The sequence below is a fragment of the Hippopotamus amphibius genome, chromosome 16 (assembly GCF_030028045.1).
Source record: "Hippopotamus amphibius kiboko isolate mHipAmp2 chromosome 16, mHipAmp2.hap2, whole genome shotgun sequence".
Lineage (NCBI taxonomy): Eukaryota > Metazoa > Chordata > Mammalia > Artiodactyla > Hippopotamidae > Hippopotamus > Hippopotamus amphibius.
In genome coordinates, this window is record NC_080201.1 from 19,402,614 (window position 1) to 19,429,031 (window position 26,418).

At 39.9% G+C, this 26,418-nt stretch overlaps 1 protein-coding gene across 2 annotated transcripts; it reads left to right on the top strand.

Moving 5' to 3' along the window:
- The first annotated feature begins 2,791 nt into the window (after window positions 1-2,791).
- On the top strand, window positions 2,792-25,345 carry NAE1 (NEDD8 activating enzyme E1 subunit 1). 2 transcript variants are annotated; one of them, XM_057711044.1, is made up of 20 exons: window positions 2,807-2,929; window positions 5,757-5,860; window positions 5,950-6,010; window positions 8,254-8,284; window positions 9,022-9,093; window positions 9,323-9,402; window positions 9,988-10,097; window positions 11,739-11,848; window positions 12,746-12,808; window positions 13,394-13,457; window positions 13,886-13,977; window positions 16,419-16,478; window positions 16,573-16,706; window positions 18,034-18,109; window positions 18,348-18,387; window positions 19,659-19,745; window positions 20,565-20,657; window positions 22,972-23,086; window positions 23,172-23,221; window positions 25,028-25,345. In XM_057711044.1, the coding sequence occupies exons 1-20, from the start codon at window positions 2,877-2,879 to the stop codon at window positions 25,135-25,137; spliced, it is 1,605 nt and encodes a 534-aa protein (XP_057567027.1). In that variant the 5' UTR covers window positions 2,807-2,876; the 3' UTR covers window positions 25,138-25,345. The 2 variants fall into 2 exon arrangements, with proteins under 2 accessions (XP_057567028.1, XP_057567027.1); XM_057711045.1 differs by lacking the exon at window positions 5,757-5,860 and having other exon boundaries at window positions 2,792-2,929.
- Window positions 25,346-26,418: the final 1,073 nt, after the last annotated feature.

Sequence of the window (26,418 nt, forward strand, 5' to 3'; positions counted from 1 at the left end):
CCAACAGGATAGGTAAAATAAGCTGGGGTCTGGCCAGATCTGTAGGGGATGTTTGTTTCTAATCCCTGTGCCACATTTTAATAGCTGTGAGAATTTGGGATTTTACTCACCTCTCCAAGTCTCTGCTCTCTTGGGTATAAAATGGGATGAGCATTGGGTAGTATCTACTGCATTGGGTGAGTACAGTGAGCATAAAATGGTGATGCATGTCAAGGGCCTGCCTGGCATATGAGTACTCAGTAAACAGGGGAGAGTATAGGGGTTCCCAGAGAGTATAGGGGGCTCAGTTTTCCTACCTGTTCAGTGGGAGATTGGGCTAGGTCTGTTGTTCTCAAACTTGAGCATGCATCAGAATCACCAGGAGAGCTTCTTAAAAGTTTCCTAGGCCTCACCCCAGAGTTTCAGATTCAGCAGGTCTGAAATGGGGCCTGAGAATTTGCACTTCTAACAAGTTCCCAGGTGATGTTGATGCTGCTGGTCCAGGACTGCACTTAGAAAACCTATGGTCTGGGACTTCCCTCGTGGTCCAGTAGCTAAGACTCGGTGCTCCCAACACACGGGGCCCAGGTTTGATTCCTGGTCAGGGAAATAGATCCCACATGCATGCCGCAACTAAGAGTTCACATGCCACAACTGAAGATCCCACATGCCTCAATGAAGAACGAGCACAGCCAAATAAATAAATAAATATTAAAAGAAAAAGAAAAAAGAAAACCAATGGTGTAAATGAATGCAGCCATGGTTTCCTAGTCTGATACCTTTGATTCCCTGTCTTCTATAATAGGAAAACCATGTGAGGTGCCCTGAGCTCCCAGATGGCAGAGTTTGTGTCTGGTCAACCTCTATGGCTCCAGCATAGGCACCTTTACATGCTGTTATGGGTTGAATTAGATCCCCTCCAAAGTTGTTGAAGTCCTAACCCCCAGGACCTTTTAATGTAATCTTATTTGGAAATGTGGTTTTTGCAGATGTAATAAAGTTTAGATGAGGTCATTAGGGTGGGCCCGGATCCAGTGTGACTTATAAGAAGAGAAGAAATACAGAGACATGAGGGGAGAATATCATATGGTGATGCAGGCAGAGACTGAGGTGCTACATACAGCTGTAAGCCAAGGGTTACTAGCAAACCGCTAGAAGCTAGGAAGGCCAGGACAGATTCTTCCCGTCAAGCTTCAGAGAGAGCATGTTGCACACACTTTATTTTTGGACTTCCAGCTTTCAGGACTGTGAGACAATGAATTTCTGTAGTTTGCACCAGATAGTGGTACTTTGTTACAGCAGCTCTAGGAAACTAATACACTGAAGTGTATTTTTTATGGGAGAGCATCAACACAAACCTTTTTCAAAATCATATATTTCTTCATAGGCAGTATGACTCCCCTCTGCCAAATGTTTTCATTCATGCAGTCCATGATTGCACTGAACTCTCACCTGTCGCCTTTTGACCTTCCCACATTCCCTGGGTGTATTTTATTATCCCTTATATTTCACCTGTCCAATTGGAGGACACGTGACAACATAAACACATGACAAGCTGGGAGCGTCTCATGCCTCTGTTTCCCATCAGTTGTGTTCCATGGGTGCTAGGTAGGGGCCAGGGAAGTCATGAGAGGGTGTGCCCCACCTGATCCTGGAGACATCACCTGGGGGAATTATATCCATCACTGCTGCATCATTACTGTCAAACTGTGCCCCTTCCCCTATTCCCATCCCAGGGTGGGTTGGGGTGGAGATCTGTGCTCATTTTCACCTTATTTCAGGTAATTATTAACCTAAAGATGCTTGTAGAGTCTGGGAGATAGAGAGGAAGGAATCCTCATGTCCCTCCAGCCCCCTCTCTCTCTCCCTTCCTCATGGGGTAACCCCCTTCCTTGGCACCCATCCCCACAGGGATGGTCCTTTTCAGGAAGTGGAGGGCTTTAAATTCCTCCTTGCTTTTATGTTCTCAGTCCTCACCACCTGGCTCCTGCTGTCTCTCAAACTTCCCCTGACCACTCCCTACCCTTCACCTAACTCCACACCACACCAAAATTTAGTGCCTCAGCCTGTCATGCCTTCTCTGCCACATGGGGTTGATACCTGCTGTTCCTTCTGCTTAAAACATTCTACCTTGCCCATGCCACGTGAAGCATTCCTGGAGAGGGGGAGTGGGTGGGGTTCCTCTGCCCACCTCTCAGCTCCCCAGCTTCCCTCTACCTACAGGAGGGTCACACTGTCTAGCGAGTACTCGTTTACTGTCCCTCTCCTGTCTTGGGACAGTGAACTCCCCCAAGACAGAACCCCAGACTTATTCCTCTTTTCCTCTGCAGCCAGGACCATCTAGGTTTGTAGTTGGAAACAGGCGCTCAGTGTGGGCTTGTTGCATGAGAGGATGGAAGAAATGGGTGAAAAATAATGATCATAATAGTGAAAGTTATTATTCAGGCAGGATTTTTTGTGAGTTTTGTTCTGTGTATTCAAAATCTCATCGGAGGCTAACAGAACTCGGTGACGGAGGCTCATTTATCCCCATTGCACAGAGGAACAAACTGAGGATTTGAAAGGTAAAGAGCAGATTTCACAACCAATAAGTGGTTAAAATCTAAATCTGCCTCCAAAGCCTGAGTTCCCCACAACTACCAAGCGTACAAAGTCACGGACTGGCGACTACAGGTTCTGGTGCGCTGGGGAAGACGGGACCACCACCCCCAGTCTGAGATTTGGCCTCACACTCGGCGCGTGCTGGGGACGCGTGCGCAGGGCAGTGGCGGCGCCCCCTGTGGGCAGCGCGCAGGAGGCAGCGGCGGCGAAAGGGCGGTCAGTGCGCCTGCGCGCTCTTGGAGGCGGTGGCGGTTCTCTGTAGTGGCCTGGCCGTTCTCCGCGCGGCGGGCGCGGCCATGGCGCAGACGGGGAAGCTGCTTAAGGAGCAGAAGTACGACAGGCAGCTGAGGTGAGCCAGGGCTCACCGAGTCGGGCGGGCCAGCGGGTTCCTCTGCGTCCGGGCCGGGCCTAAGCGAGCGGGCGGCGCGGCTGGGCCTCCCTCAGGCCTCCCACCGGGCTGGGCCGGGCCGTGTGGCTGGCGCTCGGGGTTCCGGCCTGGGGCCGGCGGTGCTTCTCGAGGGCCGGGACTCGCCTTCCCCGAGGGGCGCGCCCTCCCGCCCGCCACGCGGTGTGCAGGTCGAGCTGCACCGTCCCAGCGTCAGCTGGGTCACCGGGGCGGCTGCCGGTTCCGCCGCCCTGTGCTCAGGCTCCTCGTTTTGGAGAATGAGAGGATCGGGAATACCCCATCCTGGCCGCTGCGAGCAGCACCGAGTGTTAGGTATTGTTCTAAACCGACGCTGTCCAGTAGGAATATAATGCTAGCCTTATGTGAACCACCTGTGTTATATATATTTTTAGTAGCCACATTAAAAAAAGGAAAAATAAATAGGTAAAAATAATTTTAATAATGCAGTTTATTTAACCGAGTGTATCCAAAATATTCCCATTTCAACGCACTAATCAGTATTAAAAGTTATTAGAGATATTTTACATTTTTCCATTCTGTCCTTGAAATCCAGCGTACAAGCACTTCTAGCACATCTCAGCTGGGACTAGCCTTATTTATAGTGCCCAGTGGCCACATGTGGCTAATGGCTGCCTTAATGGACACTGCAGGTCTATGGACGCTGCAGGTCTAAGCCATCCGGTTGGTCCTTGACTACCTCCTGTCCCATGTCTTTTCTCCTAACACTCCCCATTCCTTATTTACTGAGCATCTTCTGTGTGTTAAGGCAGCAGAAGTAACACAGGTGTTTGCCCCCCCCCCTTATCTGGAGCCCCCAAGCTAGAAGTTACAATGTGTCCCTGAAGACTGGAGCCCATTTGCACGTACAGCTTAGTGCTGTGTTAGGGGCTTTTGTGCACTCAATTCTGAGAGCAGCCCTGAAGGCAGATATTCTCTCTGCTTTATAGATGGGGAAGCTGAGTCTTAGAGAAGTTTGATAACCTGCCCAGAGTCTCCCACGTATTTGAACCAGGATTTAAACTCAGGCCCTTCTGGCTTTTGCAAAGCTGGTACTAGCTGCTCCCAAGCTTCTGGGGTGAGAATCAAGGTGGCAGAGCCCTTGTAACCAACCTGTGTTCTCTTGTAAATTCTTGGAGGTCCTTGTATTTCGAATGCAGATATAACCATACATAACAGAGCTGAGAAGATATTTTAGATTACTAAGTGACTGTGACAAAAGAGAGTTTTTGCTGAGTCCAGTCCATTTAAGGACGAAACTTTACCTTTCGTAGTGAGAACTGTTTGTTGGTTTTGAAGTGTCAGAGGGAAGCAGTTACAAGCAAAGCTCTGCAGCCAGCTAGCAGTCAACAGGCCCTGCTTTCCTTAGGCCAGCAAGAGAATAGAGAGGAGTGATTTCTTGTTTGGGCCCTTTCTTGAACCCAGAGATACACCAGTATTCTCTTAGGCTCACTCTCCAAATGCCTGAGTATCTATCAAGCAAATATGTCTGGTGTCTTCTGTGTGCCCTACTTTCATAGAAAAAAACATTTCCAGCCTGTCTGCTTCTTCCAGGCTGTTCCTCCATGCATTTGACAGCTATTCAGTGATCACTTAACCTGGGCAGGGTACTATTTCAGGCATTGGGGCTCCAGTGGTGAACAGGGGGAGTGGTCTGGGCCCTTACGGAGCTTAGAGTGGGATGGAGAGATGGATATTCAGCAAATAGAAAACCAAGTGAGGCAGCTACAGTTGTGATATGCCCTGGAGGACATATGGGCTACATAATAAGAGGAAATCTGCTTTAGATCAGGTGACAGGGAAAGTACCTTAAAGTCTATCAGTCCTTCAGGCTGTGAAATTTTTCTGATGATTTGGGTTCCCCCTATACTAGTTCCTATACTGACAAGAAAAGATACATTAGTTAATAGGCTTTCTGGGCATGGGTAACCAGATTGGCCCAGCTGTCATGATGCCTGTTAGATCACGTACCTTGCCCTGATGATGATATGCTGGTGTGACAGGAGATAACATATTTTTCAGGTTATAACATATATTTCTAATCCTTATTACATCTTTCTTTTTGTTAATGTATACATTTATTAATCATGCTGTTAGAATGTTCTTTGGGAATTACATTCTAAAGCACTCCTGTAGAAGTCAGTGTGAAGGCTTTTCGGATGAAAATTCAGTTTTTCATCTTTTCTCACTCTTGCAGATGTCACGGTGATAAATCCTATGTCAAGGTCTTAAATAAACTGGATCCCTATAACTTAAGGGGAAATGAAATAGAGAGTAATAGGTTTTAAATCTAAGGTACTTCTCAGGACTTCCCTGGTGGTCCAGTGATTAAGATTCTACACTTCCACTGCAAGGGGCGCGGGTTCAGTCCCTGGTGGGAGAACTGAGATCCCGCATGGCTCACATGCTAGATGGTGCAGCCAGGTGCAGCCAAAAAAAAGAATAATCAATCAATCTAAGGTACTTCTCTAATGTTAATGAATATAAAGACTTTCTGTTCTGTAAGTTATCTGGCTTGAAAAGAGTAACGGACTAGGAGCTGTAAGACCAAGTTTCTAGTTCTGATTTGACGCCCCCTCAACCATGCCAGGCATCAGGTTATTCAGCTATATAATCCCCATAACACCTCCTGCTGTTCCTGTCTCACGTTTGCCATGGTTGTCACATCAGTTATGCTATACAAGAACACTCCAAAGATCAAAGATCACCATTCAAATAAAGTTGCATTTTCATAAAAGTTTTAAAAATGTTAAATTTGTGTCTTCTTTTGTAGGTTGTGGGGTGATCATGGGCAAGAGGCTTTAGAATCTGCTCATGTTTGCCTAATAAATGCAACAGCCACAGGAACTGAAATTCTTAAAAACTTGGTACTGCCAGGTATTAGAGTTTTATTATGGTTGTAAATTTACTTCTTTAACGTTTTGAACTGCAAATATATATTCCTGACTGACTGTTTTGTCTCCCAGGTATTGGTTCATTTACAATTATTGATGGAAATCAGGTCAGCGGAGAAGATGCTGGAAATAAGTATGTTCTATTTTTTTCAAATACATGCATGTTAGGGAAGGCAGTGAATTCACATGGGAGAGCAAGGCCTAACTCGCAGCTTCAACTCCTCAATCAGGGTGACTTGAGTTTCAAGTGGAAACAATCCCTGTGCTTAGGATCATGGCAAGCATGAAGTGAGTTAATACAGTAAAGTGCTAGCACAGTGTCTGACAAATAGGCTATTAGTAAAAGATACCCATCATTAACTGTCTTTATTTTTGTGACTAATGCAAAAGGGTAGTCATTATTCCTTTTTTGTGAAATCTGTATCCTTCCGAAGTCCTAATATTAATTCCTAGATGTTAGTATATAATTAACAATAATTATATTTTGGGGGGCTTCGAAGGTGGCTCAGTGGTTGAGAATCCACCTGCCAATGCAGGGGACACGGGTTCGATCCCTGCTCCAGGAAGATCCCACATGCCTTGGAGCAACTAAGCCCGTGCGTCACAACTATTGAGCCTGCACTTTAGAGCCAGTGAGCCACAACTATTGAGCCCATGTGCTGCAACTACTGAAGCCCACACACCTAGAGCCTGTGCTCTGCAAAAAGAGAAGCCACGGCAATGAGGAGCCTGCGCACCACAACGAAGAGTAGCTCCCACTCACTGCAACTAAAAAGAAAGCCCACGCAAAAAAAGACCCAACACAGCCAATAAAATTTAAAAAAATAATAATAATAATAATTGTATTTTTGGATTATAAGGATAATAAAAGCTAGCTTTTGTTTGTGGTGTCTTCTAAGCTTAGTCCAGGTATATTCTTTCTACACTACACTGTCTCTATAAAAATGCTGGGTTTTTTTAAATTTTTTTGGTACAATTTAAAATTTATTTATTTATTTATTTATTGGCTGTATTGGGTCTTCGCTGCTGCACGCAGGCCTTCCGTATTTGCAGAGAGCGGGGGCCACTCTTCATTGTGGAAAAATGCTGTTTAAAAGATGGCCTGTGTATCATTCTTTTGTTTGTTTGTTTTGGTTTTGGTTTTTGGCTGCGTTGGGTCTTCATTGCTGCGCGCAGGCTTTCTCTAGTTGTGGCAGGCGGGGGACTACTCTTCATTGCAGTGCATGGGCTTCTCATTGCGGTGGCTTCTCTTGTTGCAGAGCATGGGCTCTAGGTGCACAGGCTTCAGTAGTTGAGGCTCTCAGGCTCAATAGTTGTGGCTCGCAGGCTCTAGTTGTGGCACATGGGCTTAGTTGCTCCGCGGCATGTGGGATCTTCCCGGACCAGGGATCAAACCTGTGTCCCCTGCATTGGCAGGCAGATTCTTATCCACTATGCCACCAGGGAAGTCCCTGTATATCATTCTTTAAAGATGATCATATTTAGATCCTCAGAGCATTCCCCAGTGTGGATTTCATGCTTGCCTTTTCAGGGACTTGGAGTCTGGAATCTCTCATTATATTTGTCAGTAAATAACAACAATGAGTAAATACAAGGGAAATCAGAATTTGGTTCATACTGAGCTTTGTTATCTTTTCTCTGGGTGGTAGTACAAGTTCACTATCTACAACACAGCCCTTTTATTAGTATCTGTAAAGAAAAAGTCCTTTTATCTTTGCTCAGTTGGTTGGTTAGAGCAGGATGTAATAAGAATAAGGTTTCTTTCTCTTATGGAGCCACTGAGCTTGTGCTCCAAGGGCACCCTGACTCTGATTAGCAGGCTCAGATCTCGGCCTTGGGACATGACACAAGGGTGTATGTGGGAGGAAGCCTGAATAAATCTGTTATAGTTACCTGCAAAAGCAGACTGTTCAGTATAGCATTTCCCAAGTGTGGTCTGTGGAACTTTGGTTCTAGGGAATGCTAATAGCTGGTAAATGGGCAAGTGGATTCTGTGGTCAAATGAGTTTGGGAAGTGGGTCAAATGAAATTAAATATTTCTTTAGTATAAACCTTTAATATCATGGGTATTATGTATATTATGAATTTCCAAGAGAGAATGTAACATGGTGTCTCCCAACTTTTTAAAGCCAGGGAACCTTTTCTCTCAGAACATTTTGCGAAATTCATATTCTGTGGTACACACTTTGGGAAACATTGATTTATTAGCCTATCTTTGGTTACAAGTTTCATCCAGCTTTCTTCCTCCAGGAAGGCTGTTACAGTCTGAAACTAAAATATAATTTGTTTTAAACTATGAATGAAATGTACCTGATATTACAAATAACCTTTTCTTTATAGTCAAAGAAGCCATTAATTTTTTTAATTCTATTTTAGTTTTTTCCTTCAGAGAAGCAGTATTGGCAAGGTAAAAAATCAGTTTGTTAAAGAATATAGTTGTATTTGAACATCTAGTGATGACACTATGTTTTGATTGTTTGAAAAGCTATACTTTAAAAGAGCTTATTATTTCTCTGAGAAAAAAGTTAATTATCATTTTTTTCTGATCTTGTAAATCTTTATATGTTTGGTAGTTTAAGAACTTAGAAGTACTGTTTGTGTTTTTATACTGTATCATGTATTAAAGCTAAATCGTGAGTGATATTCATGTTCAGAGGTTGGAGTATTTTGGTTAAGATTTTTCACCAAGAGTTAGTCAGAATGTGTCTTACTTTTGTATTTCATATTAAAAATCTTACAAAACCATATTGGTCATCTTCGTATTGTATTCTGAATAGAAATGACTGTTTCTTTAATGATTGACCTCTCTTGTGCAGCATTGTAAATGTGGGAGGTTAGAGTAAGTCTAAACTTAACTCAGAATATCCCTGCCTGCTACCCAGGGTTTTCTGGTCATTTGCCTAATCAGAAAAGTAGAGTGCAAGTCATATAAACATTTAAGAATTCTGAATAGTGATGGTTTAGCTCTGTTTTAAGTAATATCCTGGTTTAGTCTCAGTTTAAATACTATGAAAAGCAGAATTGCCATATCTGTGCATGGAATTTGGGTTGTTTTACAGTGTGTTTGCCTGATCTGTAAATTAGGGGGTTACGTTTTAACCAAATTTTTTTCTAATTCAAGTCAAATGCTTTGTTTTTAAAAAGAACCGAGCTCAAGCTGCCATGGAATTCTTACAAGAATTAAATAACGATGTCTCTGGGAGTTTTGTGGAAGAGGTATATATGTATATACATTACTATTTCTGTGCACAAGTATAAGTTTTTAGTAATTCAGAGCCCTAGGAACTTAGAATTTTGAATCTTTGTATATTTCTGTTGAGAGTTGAATTATTTTAACATTTGGAGTCTAGCATTTGCCTCACTTGTTACAAAATAGCTTAACTGTTTCTGTCATGTTTAATATGATTTTGAAATTGTTGGATTTTCTTTCCTCTGTCCTATTTAGAGTCCAGAAAGCCTTCTAGACAATGATCCTTCATTTTTCTGTAGGTTTACCATTGTGGTTGCAACTCAGCTTCCTGAAAGGTAAATTTTTAAGTTAATTTGTTTTTATTTTAATCTCATTAGATTTGCATAGTTTTGTTTTCTCTGCAGAGTCTATGATCTTTAAAATTCTTAAACTCCATCGAAACCTTTACTTAGAAGTGCTTATAGATCTCCAGCATTAAAAAGATAGGGAAGAGAAAAATATGGAGATGTGGAACGTCTAACAAAATATATTTAGAACAGTTAAATTGAACATTGGTTATTTTTTTAGTGAAGAGAAAACTAGTTAGAGTTAATTATAGGGCGTGCTTAGGGATGTCTACAAAGGTTTTATAAATATTTTCTTCCTTAATATGGAAATGTTTAGGAAATGTCTTTCAGTAACATTCTCCCTAATACAAAAGACAAGTTTTTCATGTCTCTCCAGTACAAAAGATATGCTTTCTTTGAGACTGCAACCTTGTGGAATTGTTGCTTTTCAGCATATCTTTATGTAAATATGCTGATATAAATGTAAATGCAATAGATATATCTTTGCATTTATTATTTAGTAAGCAAGTTGCTTTAAGGCATTTTCACGTATCCATTTGCTTATATTCTTATCTATTGTGTCTTCTTTTACAGTACATTACTACGTTTAGCAGATGTCCTCTGGAATTCCCAAATCCCTCTTTTGATCTGTAGGACATATGGACTAGTTGGTTATATGAGGATCATTATAAAAGAACATCCAGGTAAAACTGTTGCACATATGGGGCTTCCTGTTGGTTGCTTTAGCTATAATTTTAGGAGCTTGACAATTTAGAAAGTCAATTTTAAATCACAAAGTAAATTTGTAGCTGCACAACTTTGGTTACAGGTTCAAAGTGGCAGTCAGAATCAGTAGGCTTTAATCTTCATATTTCCTTTACTTAGCATTATAGAAGGATACAAAGCAGGAGTTACAACAGGTGCAGCTTCTTCATCTTATTAGGAGGCCCAGCAGCTATGCAGGTACCTAGCTTTTTTTGCCCTCTCACCTACATAGGGTATGTTTGTCTGCCACAGGCGAGAGCCAAGGTATGTGGGTCACACGGACACAGAAAGGATATGCCACCTTTTCCCCACTAGGTTTCTATTCCCTTCTCATACAGGCCTTAGGCTCCTCCAGTTCAGGTGTAATTGCACACAAGAAGCAAGGCATTAACCTAACTACTCTTCCAAGGAAACAGTGTTAATAGGAGACTGAAGTCATTCATAGGCAGGCTTGCATCAGCTCAATTCACTTTATTTAGAAAATTTTAATCTTAAATCATCGTAAAATTTTCATTCAGCACTCCTGCTTTGCTCTCAGCCAGGCACTCTGCTAATGTAATGATGGTCATTGGCATTGGTAGCATCACTGAAGAGTGGTATCTGCTTGGGCAGTTAGGGAGTAGCTTTTGAGGATAAGCTTTTGGCAGTGGTGCTGGGTCATTTAAGAGGTGTAAGTAGGAGAGTGACAAGATGAACATTTTGTTTTAAATGGGTCCGGTGGAGAATGAATGGATTTGAAGGGGCAAAGATTGGAGGCGAGAGTTGCTTTTAAGAGATTTTCAGTGGTCTAGGTGAGAGAGAGACAGAGACAGAGAGACAGGGAGAGAGCCCCAGACTGAGGGCTGATGTTGCAAGGATAAGGAAGAGGAGTAGATGGTAATGAAGGTTAATATGGCTAGCTGTGTGTCTGCCTTTATGTGGATTATTTCATTTAATCTTTCCAAAATCCTTATGAAGTAGATACTGTTTTATCTGCTTTTTACAGATAAGGCGGCTGAGGCATAGAGAGATTAAGTTATTTGCCTAAGGTCACACAGCTAGCAAGTGACAGAACGGAGCCTAGCTCTAAACGCTCACTGAAATTACACACTTCCCCACACTCCCCTATATGGAGAGCTGTGTACAAAGTGACATCAGGATATGGGGAGTGACTGATACTGGGCTGAGGAAGCTCGAAGTTGAGGAAGACCATCATACTTCTAGGGAAAAGAGGTCTAGGTAGATGGCGATGCTGTCTGTTGAAGACCACAGGAGGAGGAAGGGTAGGTTGTTGGGTGCTGTCTGAACACACATCTTACCCGTTTTGATCTTTTTCAATTGCAATAAGAAAATTCTGCACTAAAAGAATCTTGGTTTTACTTTTATTAAAACTGTAGCCCACTTACAATTTGTGCATGTAGTAAAATATAAATTTATACATATATGTAAATTTAACTCAGTAATGAACAAAACAGTGAGAAAAAGCTGTAGGCCCTGTGCCCATTTAAAAATTAAAGATTTCCTAAGTTCCTATAATATATGTATTGCCAGCAGTATCACTAAAGAAGTAAGTTTATTTTGGGGGATTATTTGTTTCACAGTAATAGAATCTCATCCAGATAATGCATTAGAGGATCTACGACTGGATAAGCCATTTCCTGAACTGAGAGAACATTTTCAGTCTTATGATTTGGATCATATGGAAAAAAAGGTTGGTAGTGTGTGTGACCTTCCATTTATAGGTATACTTAAAACTTTGTTTTTAACCTAAGGTTTTTGAATTACAAAGTGAGGAAATACTATAAACCTCCATATTTCTGTTATCCAGGTCTTATAATAACAACATTATACCTGATTTGTTTTAAACAAATCTATCTTTCCCCAGAATTTAAAAACTTTTTTATTGAAGAAAAGTACATTAACTGAACATATCTGTGTAATCAACACCCAGGTCAAGAAATTGGATATTAACATATCCCAGGAGCCCTCTTCATGGCTCTTTCCTAAACAAATAGATGTGCTTTTTTAAATAATTTGAATTTGGGGTGGTGTTTGTTGAAATTGACTCCTCTTGAAACTTATTTTTAGTGTTTGAGAATTACCAAGGCAACTGCATATTTCATTATAGAAATAATGATGTTTATAACAGGCCATGTAATTTAAGGCATATATATTTTATATATATATTTTCCTGCCTACACATTTATTAAAATGCAGGTATTTGGTTCATCAGAAAACACAGAAAAGATCCCTTTTCCTTAGTCTAGGATTGGTATCTGAAATCAAGATACTTGAGCTTTACTTTTGGGTGGCAGTCTCTGAGACTGTTTTCTTAATGGTAAAATGGGAACAATCATAGTATATACCTGTCTTATTAGGATTAAATTGGACGCTGCTTCCAAAAACTTTGTAAAGCAATTTTTATTAACCCAGTTCATTTTCCTCCATTCTTTATTCCACATATACTGAGAGATATAAACATTGTTGAATAATTGAATTGAATAAATATTGTTGAATTTGTTGACAATGATATGGTGTAGTGAAAAATAAATGTTAACTAATTAATGTTAACTAATACTGATATTTTCTTTGATTCTTTTATTTTTAGGACCATAGCCACACTCCATGGATTGTGATCATAGCTAAGTATTTAGCACAGTGGTATAGTGAAGTACGTCCTTTCTTGAGAAAAGAAATTCCATATGTGACTGTTTTTTCAGTTTATTGTAAAGAATTTCATTGGAGGGGGTGGAAGATTGATTTTTTTCCTTATGTGGTTATAGGGCAGGTGGGCGCTTTTCAGATGTTTGTTTGTTTTTAATTTTATTATTTATTTATTTCTCTTTATTAGAGTATAATTGCTTTACAGTATTGTGTTAGTTTCCACTGTACAACAAAGTGAATCAGCTATATGTATGCATATATCCCCATATCTCCTCCGTCTTGAGCCTCCCTCCCATCCTCCCTATCCCACCTCTTTAGGTCTTCACAGAGCATCAAGCTGATCTCCCTGTGCACTTTTCAGTTTAAATCTAGCAGTTTCTCTTTTGATTCTGACATTTTTATTAACAAAATGAAATTTGAACAAATGTCATTCTGAAACTGGCCACAGTTTCTGTTTTCTATCAAGTCAGCTGATTTCACTGAGGTATAGATTTGCTGAGGAAGTCTCCTATGGATGGGGGGAAGCTGGACTTTCAATTTCCATATTTTGAGTTTTTACAACTAGATATACAATTTTTTTAACCCAATTTAGACAAATGGACGAATACCTAAAACATATAAAGAAAAAGAAGACTTCAGAGATTTGATTAGACAAGGTAATATGGGATGTGAATTAAAAAAAAATTATTTACTTATTTATTCATTTTTAAAAATTTCTTGGCCACACTGCACAGCACGTGGGATCTTAGTTCCCTGACAAGGGATTGAACTTGCACCCCCGGCATTGGAAGCACAGAGTCTTAACCCTGGACCACCAGGGAAGTCCCAGGATGTGATTAAATGTTGTATAAAGTTTGAAAGGCAGATTGCTTGAAGCTAATGTTTATTAGATTTCTCCTCAGGGGAGGTTAAGGTGCCACTTGTGTAGTTTTAAGAGTGACTAATGATTAGCCATATTCCTTCCTAAGGTTCAGATTCCGATCCTCCCTTCAGAATCTGACAAGGTTATTTTCGTAATGTTGGGAGGGAGAGGGGAGAGAAAAGAAAAGGGCTGTTGTTTGCTAATCAATTTCTATTTTAATAGGAATTCTAAAGAATGAAAATGGGGTTCTGGAAGATGAAGAGAATTTTGAAGAAGCTGTTAAAAATGTGAACACAGCACTAAACACAACTCAGGTATTAAGAGCTGCTGCAGTATTCACAAATGACAGGTGTTTTCTAAAGTCCTCATAGGTGAAATAGTTGATTTTAGATTTAACCTAATATTTCTCAAATTGTATAGTTGGTTAGAAATTAATATCTATACTATAGCTCGAATCTTCTTTTAATAAGTTTCTGTATTGTCCTTGTTAAAATGCATATCAACTTTCTAGGTTGCGCAGTGGTTAAGAATCCGCCTGCCAATGCAGGGGACATGGGTTCGAGCCCTGCTCTGGGAAGATTCCCCCAGCCAATAAATAAATTAAGTAAATAAATAAATTTATTTTAAAAAATGGATGTCAGTGCTTCAGTATATAATTGATACAATGATTCATATAGATTGTTTTTGTTATTTATTTAGTTAGTTTTGGCTGCATTGGGTCTTCGTTGCTGCATGCGGGCTTTATCTAGTTGTGGTGAGCAGGGGCTACTCTTCATTCTGGTGCGCAGGCTTCTCAGTGCGGTGGCTTGTTGGGGAGCATGGGCTCTAGGCATGCGGGCTCAGTAGTTGTGGCGTACAGGCTTAGTTGCTCCAGAGCATGTGGGATCTTCCCAGCCCAGGGATTGAACCCATGTGCCCTGCATTGGCAGGCAGATTCTTAACCACTGCACCACCAGGGAAGTCCCAATTAATTTTTTGAAGTACATCATTTGTGAATAGTAAGAGTTTGGGGGTAGGAATTATATAATGAAGGTGGTATTTTGCTGGTCCAAAATAGTGTTGCCTGAAAAGTTAAATCTTACCCCGATTTTGCTTTTGACAGGAATTATTTGAATATATTGGAAGATGTTCTTAATGAAGTTATATACCTTAAGAATTACTTGGAGGATAACCCAGTTTAGATGCCCTTTATTTTGTTGTTTTGTTTTTGAAGTCTGGCCAGTGAGTTTTTTGGGGAACTATGGAATAATACAACTGGCAGTTTAAGTTAGAATTTTCTTATAATTTTTTTAATCTTTTATTTATTTATTTTTTGGCTGCACCACATAGCTTGTGGGATCTTAGTTCCTTGACAGGGATTGAACCTGGGCCCTCAGCAGTGAGAGCATGGAGTCCTAACTGCTGGACCACCAGAGAATTCCCAGAATTTTCTTACAATTTAAAACAGGAAAAAAATGCTGCCTTTCAAGTTAGGAAAGCACGTACGCTTTCCTGAGTGCTTCAGCTTTCCTAATACTTTTTGGAGACAATGAAGTAGTGTTGCTGAGTGATTAAAAGTGTGTGCTCTCTGAATCACACAGTTTTCTGGGGTGATGAAAATTTTCTATGTCTTAGTTGGGGTGATGGTTAGAAGTATGTACATAGATATCAAAAAACATTGAATTGTACATTTGAGATATATGCATTTCACTGAATGTAAAATTTACCCCAGTTAAAAACAAACAAGGTTCTCATGGTTGGGGGACAGTGAACTAAGCAAACAGACAAATGTACCAGGTGCTATGAACAAAATTAGAGCAGAACAAAGGGGTAGAGCATGATGGGGAAGAGGAGGTCTGGGATCAGGAGGAGCCAGGGAGAGTCTCAAAGAGATGTGTTTAACCAGAAGCCTAAGTGCAGTGTCATGCAGCGTTCTGGAGGACGAGATTTTCAGGTTGAGGAAGGACATGTGCAAAGGCCTGGAAGTGGGATGATACTTGGCATTTGTTCAAGGATCAGTATGAAAGCCACAGTGATTGGAATGAAGTGAACAAGGGGGAACGTGGTGGGAGGGATTTAAGTATGGAGAGGCAGAAAGGGCCTGATCATAAAGGCATTGCAGGCCACTGAAGTGTTTTGAGCAAGGGAATGGTGTGACCTGGTTTATATTTCTAAAAAAATTATTCTGGCTCTTGTGAGGACGAAAGACTATAGGGACTGGGAGTGGAAGCAGAGAAACCAGTTAGGAATTATCAGTAAGAAATTTCTTTTCTCCACACAATAGTAGAATCAAAACCTACAATTTCTGTATTGTTTCTATTAATATATGATGTTCTTGCTAGCATTAAAAGTCCTTAATTTAACTATCTCGTTTTTGTCGGAGTGGTTGTTTCTTTCAGCAGTCACTAATTAGGCTGTAAGCGTTTCAGATTTTTGACAAGATGGAAAAGCATGAAGGACTACACATCTAGCTTGGTATTAATGCCTGTAATCTTTGTTCTGTCTTCGAATATAACTATAAAAAGATTTACTTAGGCTTCTTCTTTACTCCATTTATGATATGAGAGAATAGGTCAGTCTTTAATGCTAGCAGCAGTGGGCAGGAGGGGACTTTTTTCCATTCTCTCTTTCCCCAACAAATCTCCATCTGGGGGTGATTCTTAATAAAAGTCTAAACAAATCAGAAGTTTGTATTTGAACTTGTTTGGAAAATTGCAGTGAAAATAAAAGTGGGTAAATTCTTAGTGTAAATAAATGTTTCGTGTTCCTTTGTTAGATCCCAAGCAGTATTGAAGATATATTTAATGACGATCGCTGTATAAATATCACCAAACAGGTAACAACAACAACAAAAGTAAAAATAGTGCCACCCTAACCATTGGGTCAAATTCAAATGTCACTTGATACTAATATTTTTTTGCTTTTTTTAGACTCCAACATTTTGGATTTTAGCTCGGGCCTTAAAGGAATTTGTGGCCAAAGAGGGTCAAGGAAATTTACCAGTTCGAGGCACAATTCCTGATATGATTGCAGATTCAGGCAAATATATAAAGCTGCAAAATGTGTAAGTCACCTGTTTTCAAACTATGTAACAGAAACATTAATCTGTTTATATTAGAGATGAACATATTTTATCAGTCTACCAGAAATCAGAAATCAAATTGAAGTCTGTTATAATCTCATCACTTTAAAAATAAGCTAAAAAACTTAGGGGGCAGATTTTTAAAATATATATTTTTTATTTTTAAGAATAGTTTTAGGTTCACAGCAAAATTAGGCAGGAAGTATAGAGAGTTTCCACATACCCCGGGGGGTCAGATTTTTTTCTTTCATATTTCAAGATAAAACCTAACATTTGAGCACTTAACTCTGTGCTATGAACTGTTCTATGTATTAACTAATTTAATATTCACAACAACCCTATGAGAGAGATACTATTATTGTTCCAGTTTTACAGGTAAGAAAACTAAGGCATAGAAGAGGTAATTTATTCAGGGTCAGACAACTGGTAAATGTCAAAACCAAGATTTGAATCCATGAAACCCAGCTCTATACTCAACCATGGCCCTATACTGTCTTTTATCTGTAAGTTAAAACTTTGAAGTCTTTAGTTTTGATGAATTTTTTATCAGTAATGTTTCATAATTTAAAGAGTTCATGATTATAGATAGACACCTGCTACCCAGGTATCACTAGCTGAACCCAGATAGACTGTCATAAGAACAGGTCTCAATGGATATTACCCTTGTGCAGTTCAGGCATGGTGCTGATGAACCCAGGGCCACTGGCCTTGTTTCTTCATGGGTCAGATAATGTCACACAGAGAAGCTCTCTCAGTCATTCTCTAACAAATCTTTGTTGCCTTAGCCTAAAAGTTCAACTACTTAAAGTTTGGGAAAAATCAATTGAGGATAGAAAGATGTATGACCTCATATCAGAGGTAGTCAGCTTAACACTGATCATCTTTAGAGGGCGAAAATATAAATAGACTTAAAGAGAAGTTCTACGTGAATTTGTAAATGGACGGTTTTGAAGTACTTAACTTTGCTTGGACTTGACTTTAAGGAGGTTAATCATGTTCTTTTGCAACTTATTTTGTTAGGTCCTCTGTCAGAGAAGCATGGATCATGGATCTGTCTAGGAGGGCAGTTTTTCAGTTAGGTGCTGTTAATTACTGAGGGAGCCTAGGTTATTAGTGGAGTTCACGAATCCATCACCAACCACTAACAGGTGCTGCTGGTAGCATTTCTGTGGCATTGTCACATTTCATATGTTGCCAGATCAGTATTTTTTCATGAAAGGGAAAGACATTTTTTCTTTGCTTCATGGTAATATTTAAATTTGGTAATTTAAATATTTGTTAATAGTAGCTTTTTGTTGTTCTTTTCCAGTTACCGTGAAAAAGCAAAGAAAGATGCTGCTGCTGTGGGTAATCATGTTGCCAAATTGCTTCAGTCTATAGGCCAGGTAAGCTGCTGGGCACACTGCCTTTGATGGACAGTACAGCTCCATGTAGGCCTGATCACATCACATTACGCCAGCCAGAGGCTTAGAGAGAGGGTGTGGCACTGGCTCACAGCTTCTTTAGAGGGGTCTCTCACTTGCCTGCCTAATGAGAAGGCCTGTCATAGTGATTGGCTTTGTGCTGCACCCTCTGTTAATCTTCTTTTATACTGGAGCAAAATCTGCATTTATCTCTTTACAGGCACCAGAGTCCATTTCAGAGAAAGAATTAAAATTACTCTGTAAGTCACCTTGACTTAATTTCCTTATTTTGTTTGATAAAAATGTGCCATGGGAAATGTTCCCAGCAATTTTAAATGGTTGAAAGTAAAAATTTTCCATGGTCTCAGTGGTATCAATATAGGTAATTATGGGGTAATATTTTTTTTTTTCCTCATAATAAATGGAGAGGGTATTCTAAGACTGGTCAGAGATAGAGCATATCTATCTATGGCAGTGCTAAAAAGACGTGAAGATCAATTAATTGAAAATTATCAGTAATACAGAATTATTTTCAGTTTATTAATTTTGCATAACTTGGGAAAGTTTTATCTGAGGACTTTGGGTATGAAGTCTTGGGTCACATGTACCTTGACAGTATTGGTTTAAATACTAACATTGATCAGTGTTAAAGGACTGTGATAGAATTAGGAATTTTGCCACCTAGTTTCAGAGTAGATAGGCTCTTGGGGTCTTCTTGATAACTCCTGAGTAGGCCCAGAGCATTTAAGAGTTAGTTTAAGAGGAATAAAATCTGTTTTACATGCCATCTGAGGATTTTTCCCTGTAGCTATGACCCCTAGTTTCTGTAAAAGTCTATATTTTGTGTGTTACCCATCATTAAAATATATTTATCCAAATTATCCATTTTAAGACTCTTCAACAATGTTTGTTTAGGCTTAATTTTAATGTTTTATTACACTACTAATCTTACACCTTGTTTATGCATTAGTGTTTGTTCTACTAGATTATATGATACCAGATTAAAAGATGGATGTGTTGGGTATTTGAGAGTTTATTCTTCTGGTCTCTCTATTGGGATATATTTGAAAATTTCCATAATACAAAGTATTTTTGTTTTTTGTTTTTTTTAAAGCCTCACATATACCCAGAGCACTATATATATGTAACACTCTCCTTCAGGACTGCTTATCCATAATAATGATAAAACTACTATTCATTGAGCCCTATCAGGCATTCTGTTAGGTATGTACTTTACACAGTTGCACTTCTGATCCACAGAACAACTCAAAGGTAAACAATATATCTTCATTTTACTGAGAAAATCAGACTCAGAGAAGTGCCATCACCTATATAGTCAGTGCTGAACTGGTTGTAATGCCAAGGATATGAATTTAAGATGACTTATGTTCTAGTGCCATCTCTGCTAACCATTAGAGCCTCTTCTTCATATTTCCGTGTTTGTAAAGAGGATACACAAAATTTCCTGTTCTTAATTGGGATATTCATGCATCTTAACCATTTACCTCCATAATGTCTTTCCTGTGTTCAGGCAGCAATTCTGCATTTCTTCGAGTGGTGAGATGTCGATCCTTAGCTGAAGAATATGGCTTGAGTACAGTTAACAAGGATGAAATTAGTAAGTAATAACCTTTTGATGCTAGGTTATTAATTAATTTATTGGCTGCATTGGGTCTTCGTTGCTGCACGTGGGCTTTCTCTAGTAGAGGAGAGCAGGGGGCTACTCTTCGTTGCAGTGCATGGGCTTCTTATTGCAGTGGCTTGTCTTGTTACAGAGCATGGGCTCTAGGTGCACGGGCTTCAGTAAGTTGTGGCACGTGGGCTCAGTAGTTGTGGCTCGTGGGTTCTAGAGTGCAGGCTCAGTAGTTGCAGCACAGGGGCTTAGTAGCTTCGCAGCATGTGGGATCTTCCCAGACCAGGGCTCGAACCCATGTGCCCTGCATTGGCAGGCAGATTCTTAACCACTGCACCACCAGGGAAGCCCGTTAATTAATTTTAAGGATATAAGTATTTTGTGTATAACAGAATGTATAGTAGAGTGTATGGTGATAATGTAAATATTTATACTATAAATTTTATTCTATAAACCTGTCCAAGAAGTCATAATTTCAAAATATAAAACAATATATAAATACATAAAATCATATTTAGGTCACTGAGTAAATTATGTGATATGTAGAAAAGCTAAAATCAGCATGTTACTACTTTAGTAGAACTTATGTGACCATAGCTAATAGTCCATAAGACCATTGGGTTTTATCTCAATAACGTATCTCCCTTTATTTTACTGTTACTTATTTTCTATTTTATTGTCACAAAATATTTAAATTTTGTGACAGAATTGCCTTGTATTCTGAAACTTGAGTATATAGTAAATTCAGTCCTTGTTTTTATGTCATGAATTACCCAAATTATACTGAAATTTTTTTCCTTTCAGTTTCCAGCATGGACAATCCAGATAATGAGATAGTATTATACTTAATGTTACGGGCTGTTGATAGATTTCATAAACAACATGGTAGATATCCAGGTAAGAATAGCAAGCAAATTATCAAATACGATAAAATCTTTTTTTTTTTTTTTTTGGCCACACAGCACAGCTTGTGGGATCTTAGTTCCTGGACCAGGGATTGAACCCAGGCCGTGGCATTGAAAGCTCCAAGTCCTAACCACTGGACAACCAGGAAATTCCCAATAAAATCTTAAATAAATACTTAAATAGAATGAAATCTTAAAGGATTCTTGGGGTGTTTACAGTAGTGATGCTTGAATTCACACTGTAAACAATTTACACTTGATTCATCTCAGTGAAGAAATACCATTTGTTTTTTAAGTGTAACCAATTGCAAAGAGTGTGTGATTCAACACAGGGGACTGTTGGTTGATTGCGTATAGGATAAACATTTTTTCCTGTCAATTTCTGTAGTTTACTTCTGAGACTCACAGTGAATTTGATTTAGTGGAATGGGAAAGCCACAAGAAGTATGCCAGTGACTTCTGAACTCAAAACTCTGAAGATGTTTCTTTGCTCAGTATCTATTTTTTTTATCTGTAAATGTAGTAATTGGGGAATTGGCATATGCTCAAAGGTCTTCAGTTGCCCAGGATATCTTTATTAAGATGATAATTTTAATTGTGCAGGATTATTGCATAGCAGCACATTCTGGGTGTGTCATAAAGCCTGTTGCCCCAACTGATGTAGTATCCACTGAGTTATCTTAATGAGCGAGTTTACCTGAAAAGAAAAAAGAATAAACACTAAATATGTATTGCTTTATTTGTATTGTTTGCTTAGAATGTATTTTTGGTTATCTCTTGCATAACAAACCATCCCCAAATTTAGTAGTTTAAAACAATCAATTATTCTTGTGACTTTGTGGATTGGCTAGACTCAGTTAGGCAGTTCTCACTGGGGAAAGGGAATCTCATGGAGTTGCATGACGCCTGGGGCTGGAATCATCCAAGAAGACATACTCATTTACATGTGTGACATTTTAGTTGGGCTGTCTGGAACTGTTGGAGGTGGGGGCACTGGTCAGGCATCTCTCTCCGCATGGCTAGCTGGGGCTTCCTTTTAAGCAATGGCAGTCCTAGATTTCTTACATAGTACCTGCCTTGCCCAGAGTTAACATTCCAAAAGACCCAGGTGGAAGGTACAAGGTTTTTTATGACTTGGCCTTGGAAGTCACATGGCATCACTTATGTAATGTTCTGTTGGCTTCACAGGGCCAGCTTAGATTAAGAGTGGAAGGGGGACCACATGAGGGCACAAAGAGGTGTTCATTGGGGAGCCATCACGGGAGATTAGCTATTACATAGAGCACAGGCTTTGGAGTTAAACCTAGGGTTCAAATTCAAGTTTTATCACTTACTATCTCTTGATCTTGGGTGAGTCACTCTTTCCCTCCAAGTCTCAGTTCTCTCGGTATGAAATGGTGATACTAACTACTCTATTAGATTGCAAGGGTTAGATACATGATGCATGAAAATCACTTAATACACTGCCTCGCTTTTTTTAAGTACTCAATAAAGGGTAGAGGCTACTATTTTGAGAAGGAGGAGTGATGATAGTTTTTAAATTAGAGGGGTTAAAAAATAAAATAAGCTAGAGGGGTTTAATAATACCTGGATGTTATGGCAACTACATTTTTCCTTCCAGTAGTAATAATAATAATAATAGCTTACCTTTGGAGACATCATAGTTTAATCGTTAAGAACTGCCTGTGCTCATGTTGCAGTTTTGCCACTTATGAGTTAAGTAACTCGGGCAAGTAACTTTGTCTGTGCCTCAGTTTCTTCATCTGTAAAATGAAGATAATAATAGTGCCTACCTGCTTCATAGAGTTGTTGTGAGGAATAAATGAATTAATATATAGATGGTGTTTAGAACAATGTCCAGCATCTATTAATGCTCCATAATTGTTACCTATTATTATAGCTTTATGTCCTCAGTGTCATTTAATCTCCTGGAAATGGGTATAAACACCATCATTTTTATAAAGGGTATAAATAGGACATTACTTTCTCATTCATTCAATTCTATCGAATAATTATTGAGCACCACTACATGCCAGATACTCTTCTAGATACTGGGTATGGAGCACTGAACAAAGCATATTTGTCAAACTCAAATTTTTAATAGATTTTTGATGGTTTCTTTGATTGTTACAGGTTTGTGATAATTGCAAATAATTGGTCTCATACTTTCCATTATTTTTGTTCTTATTTCAGTTTTACACCTTACTGTTTTGACTAGAACACCTAAAACTGGATTAAATAAAGGAGATAGCCAATAATTTTGAATCATATTTTAATGAAAATTAATTTACATATATATATTTTAGGGGTATCTAACTATCAAGTTGAAGAAGATATAGGAAAGTTGAAGTCTTGTCTCACTGGCTTCCTTCAGGAATATGGATTCTCTGTAATGGTGAAAGATGATTATGTCCATGAATTGTGAGTATTTTTTTAGGGAATGTAAGAGACAATAGTGTCCTGTCATAAGGCTAATCTATCTTCATGTCTCTATCCTTTCCTGTAGTTGCCGATACGGAGCTGCTGAACCACACACCATTGCTGCATTCTTAGGGGGTGAGTTCCAGAGATGAGAAGACCGTCACCTGTTGTTATATAGTACTGTTATGAACTTTTGTTTTCCTAGCTGTTTTATCTCGGGAGGTCAGTGAAGCACAATATTATATTGAGTTTAGGTTATTTTGGTAGCCCCCAAACCGGTCTCCCTGCTTTCCATGTCTCCCACTCCAGTCCATTTTAAGCTCCTGAAAAGTAATTAATCTTTCTAAAGCATAGCTCTGATTGTGTCTCACACTTAACTAACCCTCTGACCTGCCAGTACACACATATACATTATAGTAGTCCTCAGAAAACAAATCCAGAGGTCTTTCATTTGACATTTAAAACATTGTGTATTATGGTTTTACCCAGCCTTTCTGGCCTTGGTTTTTTCAAGTTACTTGCTTTTCCCCTAGTCATGCCCTTTCATTTCCTGCTCCTTGAATCTTTACCCCACTCTGGGCCTGTTTGTCTTAAATCTGCCTGTTGCCTGCATGTCTAAAATCTACCCAACTCAACAATAGCATCTCTTTCATAAGACTTCTTGGGGGCTGGAAGTTTGAGGTCAGGGCCAGCATAGTTGGTTTCTGGTGTGGCCTCTCTTCGTGGGTTGTAGGCAGTCACCATCTTGCTGTGTGCCATAACCTCTTTGTGCAGGAAGGTGAGGATGGATGGAACACGAGCTCTCTGGTGTCTCTTCTTATAAGGATACTACTCCCATCATGGGGGCCCCACCCCCCAAGACCTCAAATACCTAATTACCTCCCAAAGACTCCAACTCCATCTCCAAATTTGGTCACATTGGGCCTTAAGGCTTTAACATGAATTTTTGAGGACATGCAGTCGGTCTATAACACGTGCATTCTATAATCATTCTGCACAAGTCATTTCTTTCAGCTGTTTGTTTAAATGTGAGGCCATCCCTGATTCCCTAATTTAAAACAGTCCCTCCTCTTGCACTCATATCCCCCTTCCTTGCTTTTTCTCCTTAACACTTAGTCACTTGACATTTTACTTATTTGTAAATTCTCTCTCCCTCACTACTGAAAAGTAAGATCCATGAGGACAAGGATTTTTTTCTTTTGTTCCCTGCTATATCCCTAGTGCCTGGGACAGTATCTGGTACATAGTACATGTGTACATAGTACATTCAAATTTCATTAATCAGTGAATGTGAAAGTGGAAGCTTCAGATTATAAAAGATAAAAAATTTTCTTGGTAGTTTTTGTTTTCTATTGTTTGTTTTGTTTTGAATAGTAACTTTAACACTTATACTGTCACTATATACTTAGACATACTATATACTGTTACTATATGCTTAGACTTATTGAGTATAGCAGTCTGGCAGTATTTAATATAGATCCTTTCCAAATTAAAAATATGCTTTATCCCCTTTTTATTATAAAACATGCACAGGGTAAAATTCAAATGCAACAGAAGGGTATCCTTTGAGAATCTTTTCTGCCTATATTTAGCCTTTAAAAAAAGTGCAATCATCCATACAACTGTTTTGACTTTTTCTTGCATAATATATTTTGCCAATCTTTTTAAACCACCATAATTAGAAATACTTCTTTCTTTTAAACTATGCCATAATATCCCAAGGTGTGATTGTCTAGAACAAAATTTTTGTTTCCTTTAATAACATAGTTAAAATTGTAGTTCTTTGTTTTGATATGACTCAGTAAGTTATGTCTATTTTGGATTACTTTTAAACATCTTTGGTTTTGGAAAGGAAAGGTTTTCTTACAGATTTGAATATTTTTATATAACTCTTGAAATTTACCTTTCTCAAAGATTTGCTTTTCTCCTTTTTTCTTGCAGGAGCTGCTGCTCAAGAGGTTATCAAAATAATCACCAAACAATTCGTAATTTTTAATAATACTTACATTTATAGTGGCATGTCACAAACATCAGCAACTTTCCAGTTGTAGAATAAGCACCCTACAATGTGTTAATGATTGAAACTGTAATTGCCTTCAGGATGTGCTCTAGTCTATAAAGTTCTGCTAAGTGAGAACTGTTGTTTCCTTAATAAACATTTTTCTCATTTGTAATAATGTAGTCTTGTTCTTTGGGGAGGTGAGGTGGAGGGACGAAGGAAACAGTCTCAGAGAATACAGGCTATCCATTTCTAAGTGAGTTCATTATTTCTGGTTTGCTATTTCAAAGTTACTTATCATAGAAATGTCTTGTTATATTAGAACTAGCTTAAAATATTTTTTCTTACAGCCTTTAATGAATTTAAGGCACATGCAGATTTTAGCTATGGGCATCTCAGCACCATCACTATTTGTTAGAACTAATACAATTTTAAAGACAAATATTTCAAATGTATAGTTTTATCAGAAAACAAGACCGGCCTCAGCGACCCCATAGCCCGTTCTCCTAACTCCTTCGGACGAACACCCCTCTGAGCAACGAAAGCCCTTTACACAGGGAGCTGTGAGATGAGAGGATGTCTCCTTCACGTTGTGACTCCCCACCACTCACACGCGCGCGCACTTGCTACGCCCCTGCTCTCTGGAAGCTTGGTGAGCGGCGGCCCGGGAGAGCCTCCTCGAGGGGGTGGGGCGGCCGGAAGTCCCGCCCAACGGAAGTGCGGCGGGCCTTCTCCGCGGGAAACCGGGTCGGGCGTCGTGCTAGGCGGGCGGCAAGGGAGAAAGGGCGAGTGCCAGGGCGCTGCGACCTGAGAGTAAAGGCCGCGGCCTCCACTCCCTGGGCGTTCGGGTCCTGCCTCAGACTCGCCTCGGAACCCGGCCGTCGCCTCCTGTGGAGGGTCTGGGATGCTGGACGCCCCGCTCTAACCTTCTTAACGGACCCACATGAGGGGATGCGGTGAGCTGGCGGGAAGGGGCCTTCCTGAGGAGGCGGTCGCCCCGTGCTGGCCCCCACAGGGAAAAAGAGGAGAATTGTCCCGTACCACTTAGGCGGGTAGAGCCTGGCCGATTGTACTTAAGACTCCCCGGGCGCCTCCCCGGGTGATTCTGATGTATGAAGGGGGTGGGCGCCGCTGGGGAGGTGGTTCTCAGATGGGGGATGGGCCCCTGTGTTCCGCATCACCTGAGGGGGAGGGCACATTAAAGGCGCTGATATTCGGACCCACCCGCTGCTCTGCCGGTGAATCGCCTGTGGTGGGGCTCCCCCGGCCTCGAGTCGCTAAGCAGCGTCCCCGTCCCTGCAGGAGTTGGAGAACCCTGGTCTGAGGGAAGGGC

What these genes read in the sequence shown, in the direction of transcription:
- NAE1 (XM_057711044.1), top strand. Translation starts at nt 2,877, where the DNA reads ATGGCGCAGACGGGGAAGCTGCTTAAGGAGCAGAAGTACGACAGGCAG. An exon ending in GGAGAAGATGCTGGAAATAA is followed by an intron (nt 6,011 to 8,253) that starts GTATGTTCTATT and finishes ATTCTATTTTAG; the next exon opens with TTTTTTCCTTCAGAGAAGCA. An exon ending in GAAAGAATTAAAATTACTCT is followed by an intron (nt 18,388 to 19,658) that starts GTAAGTCACCTT and finishes TCCTGTGTTCAG; the next exon opens with GCAGCAATTCTGCATTTCTT.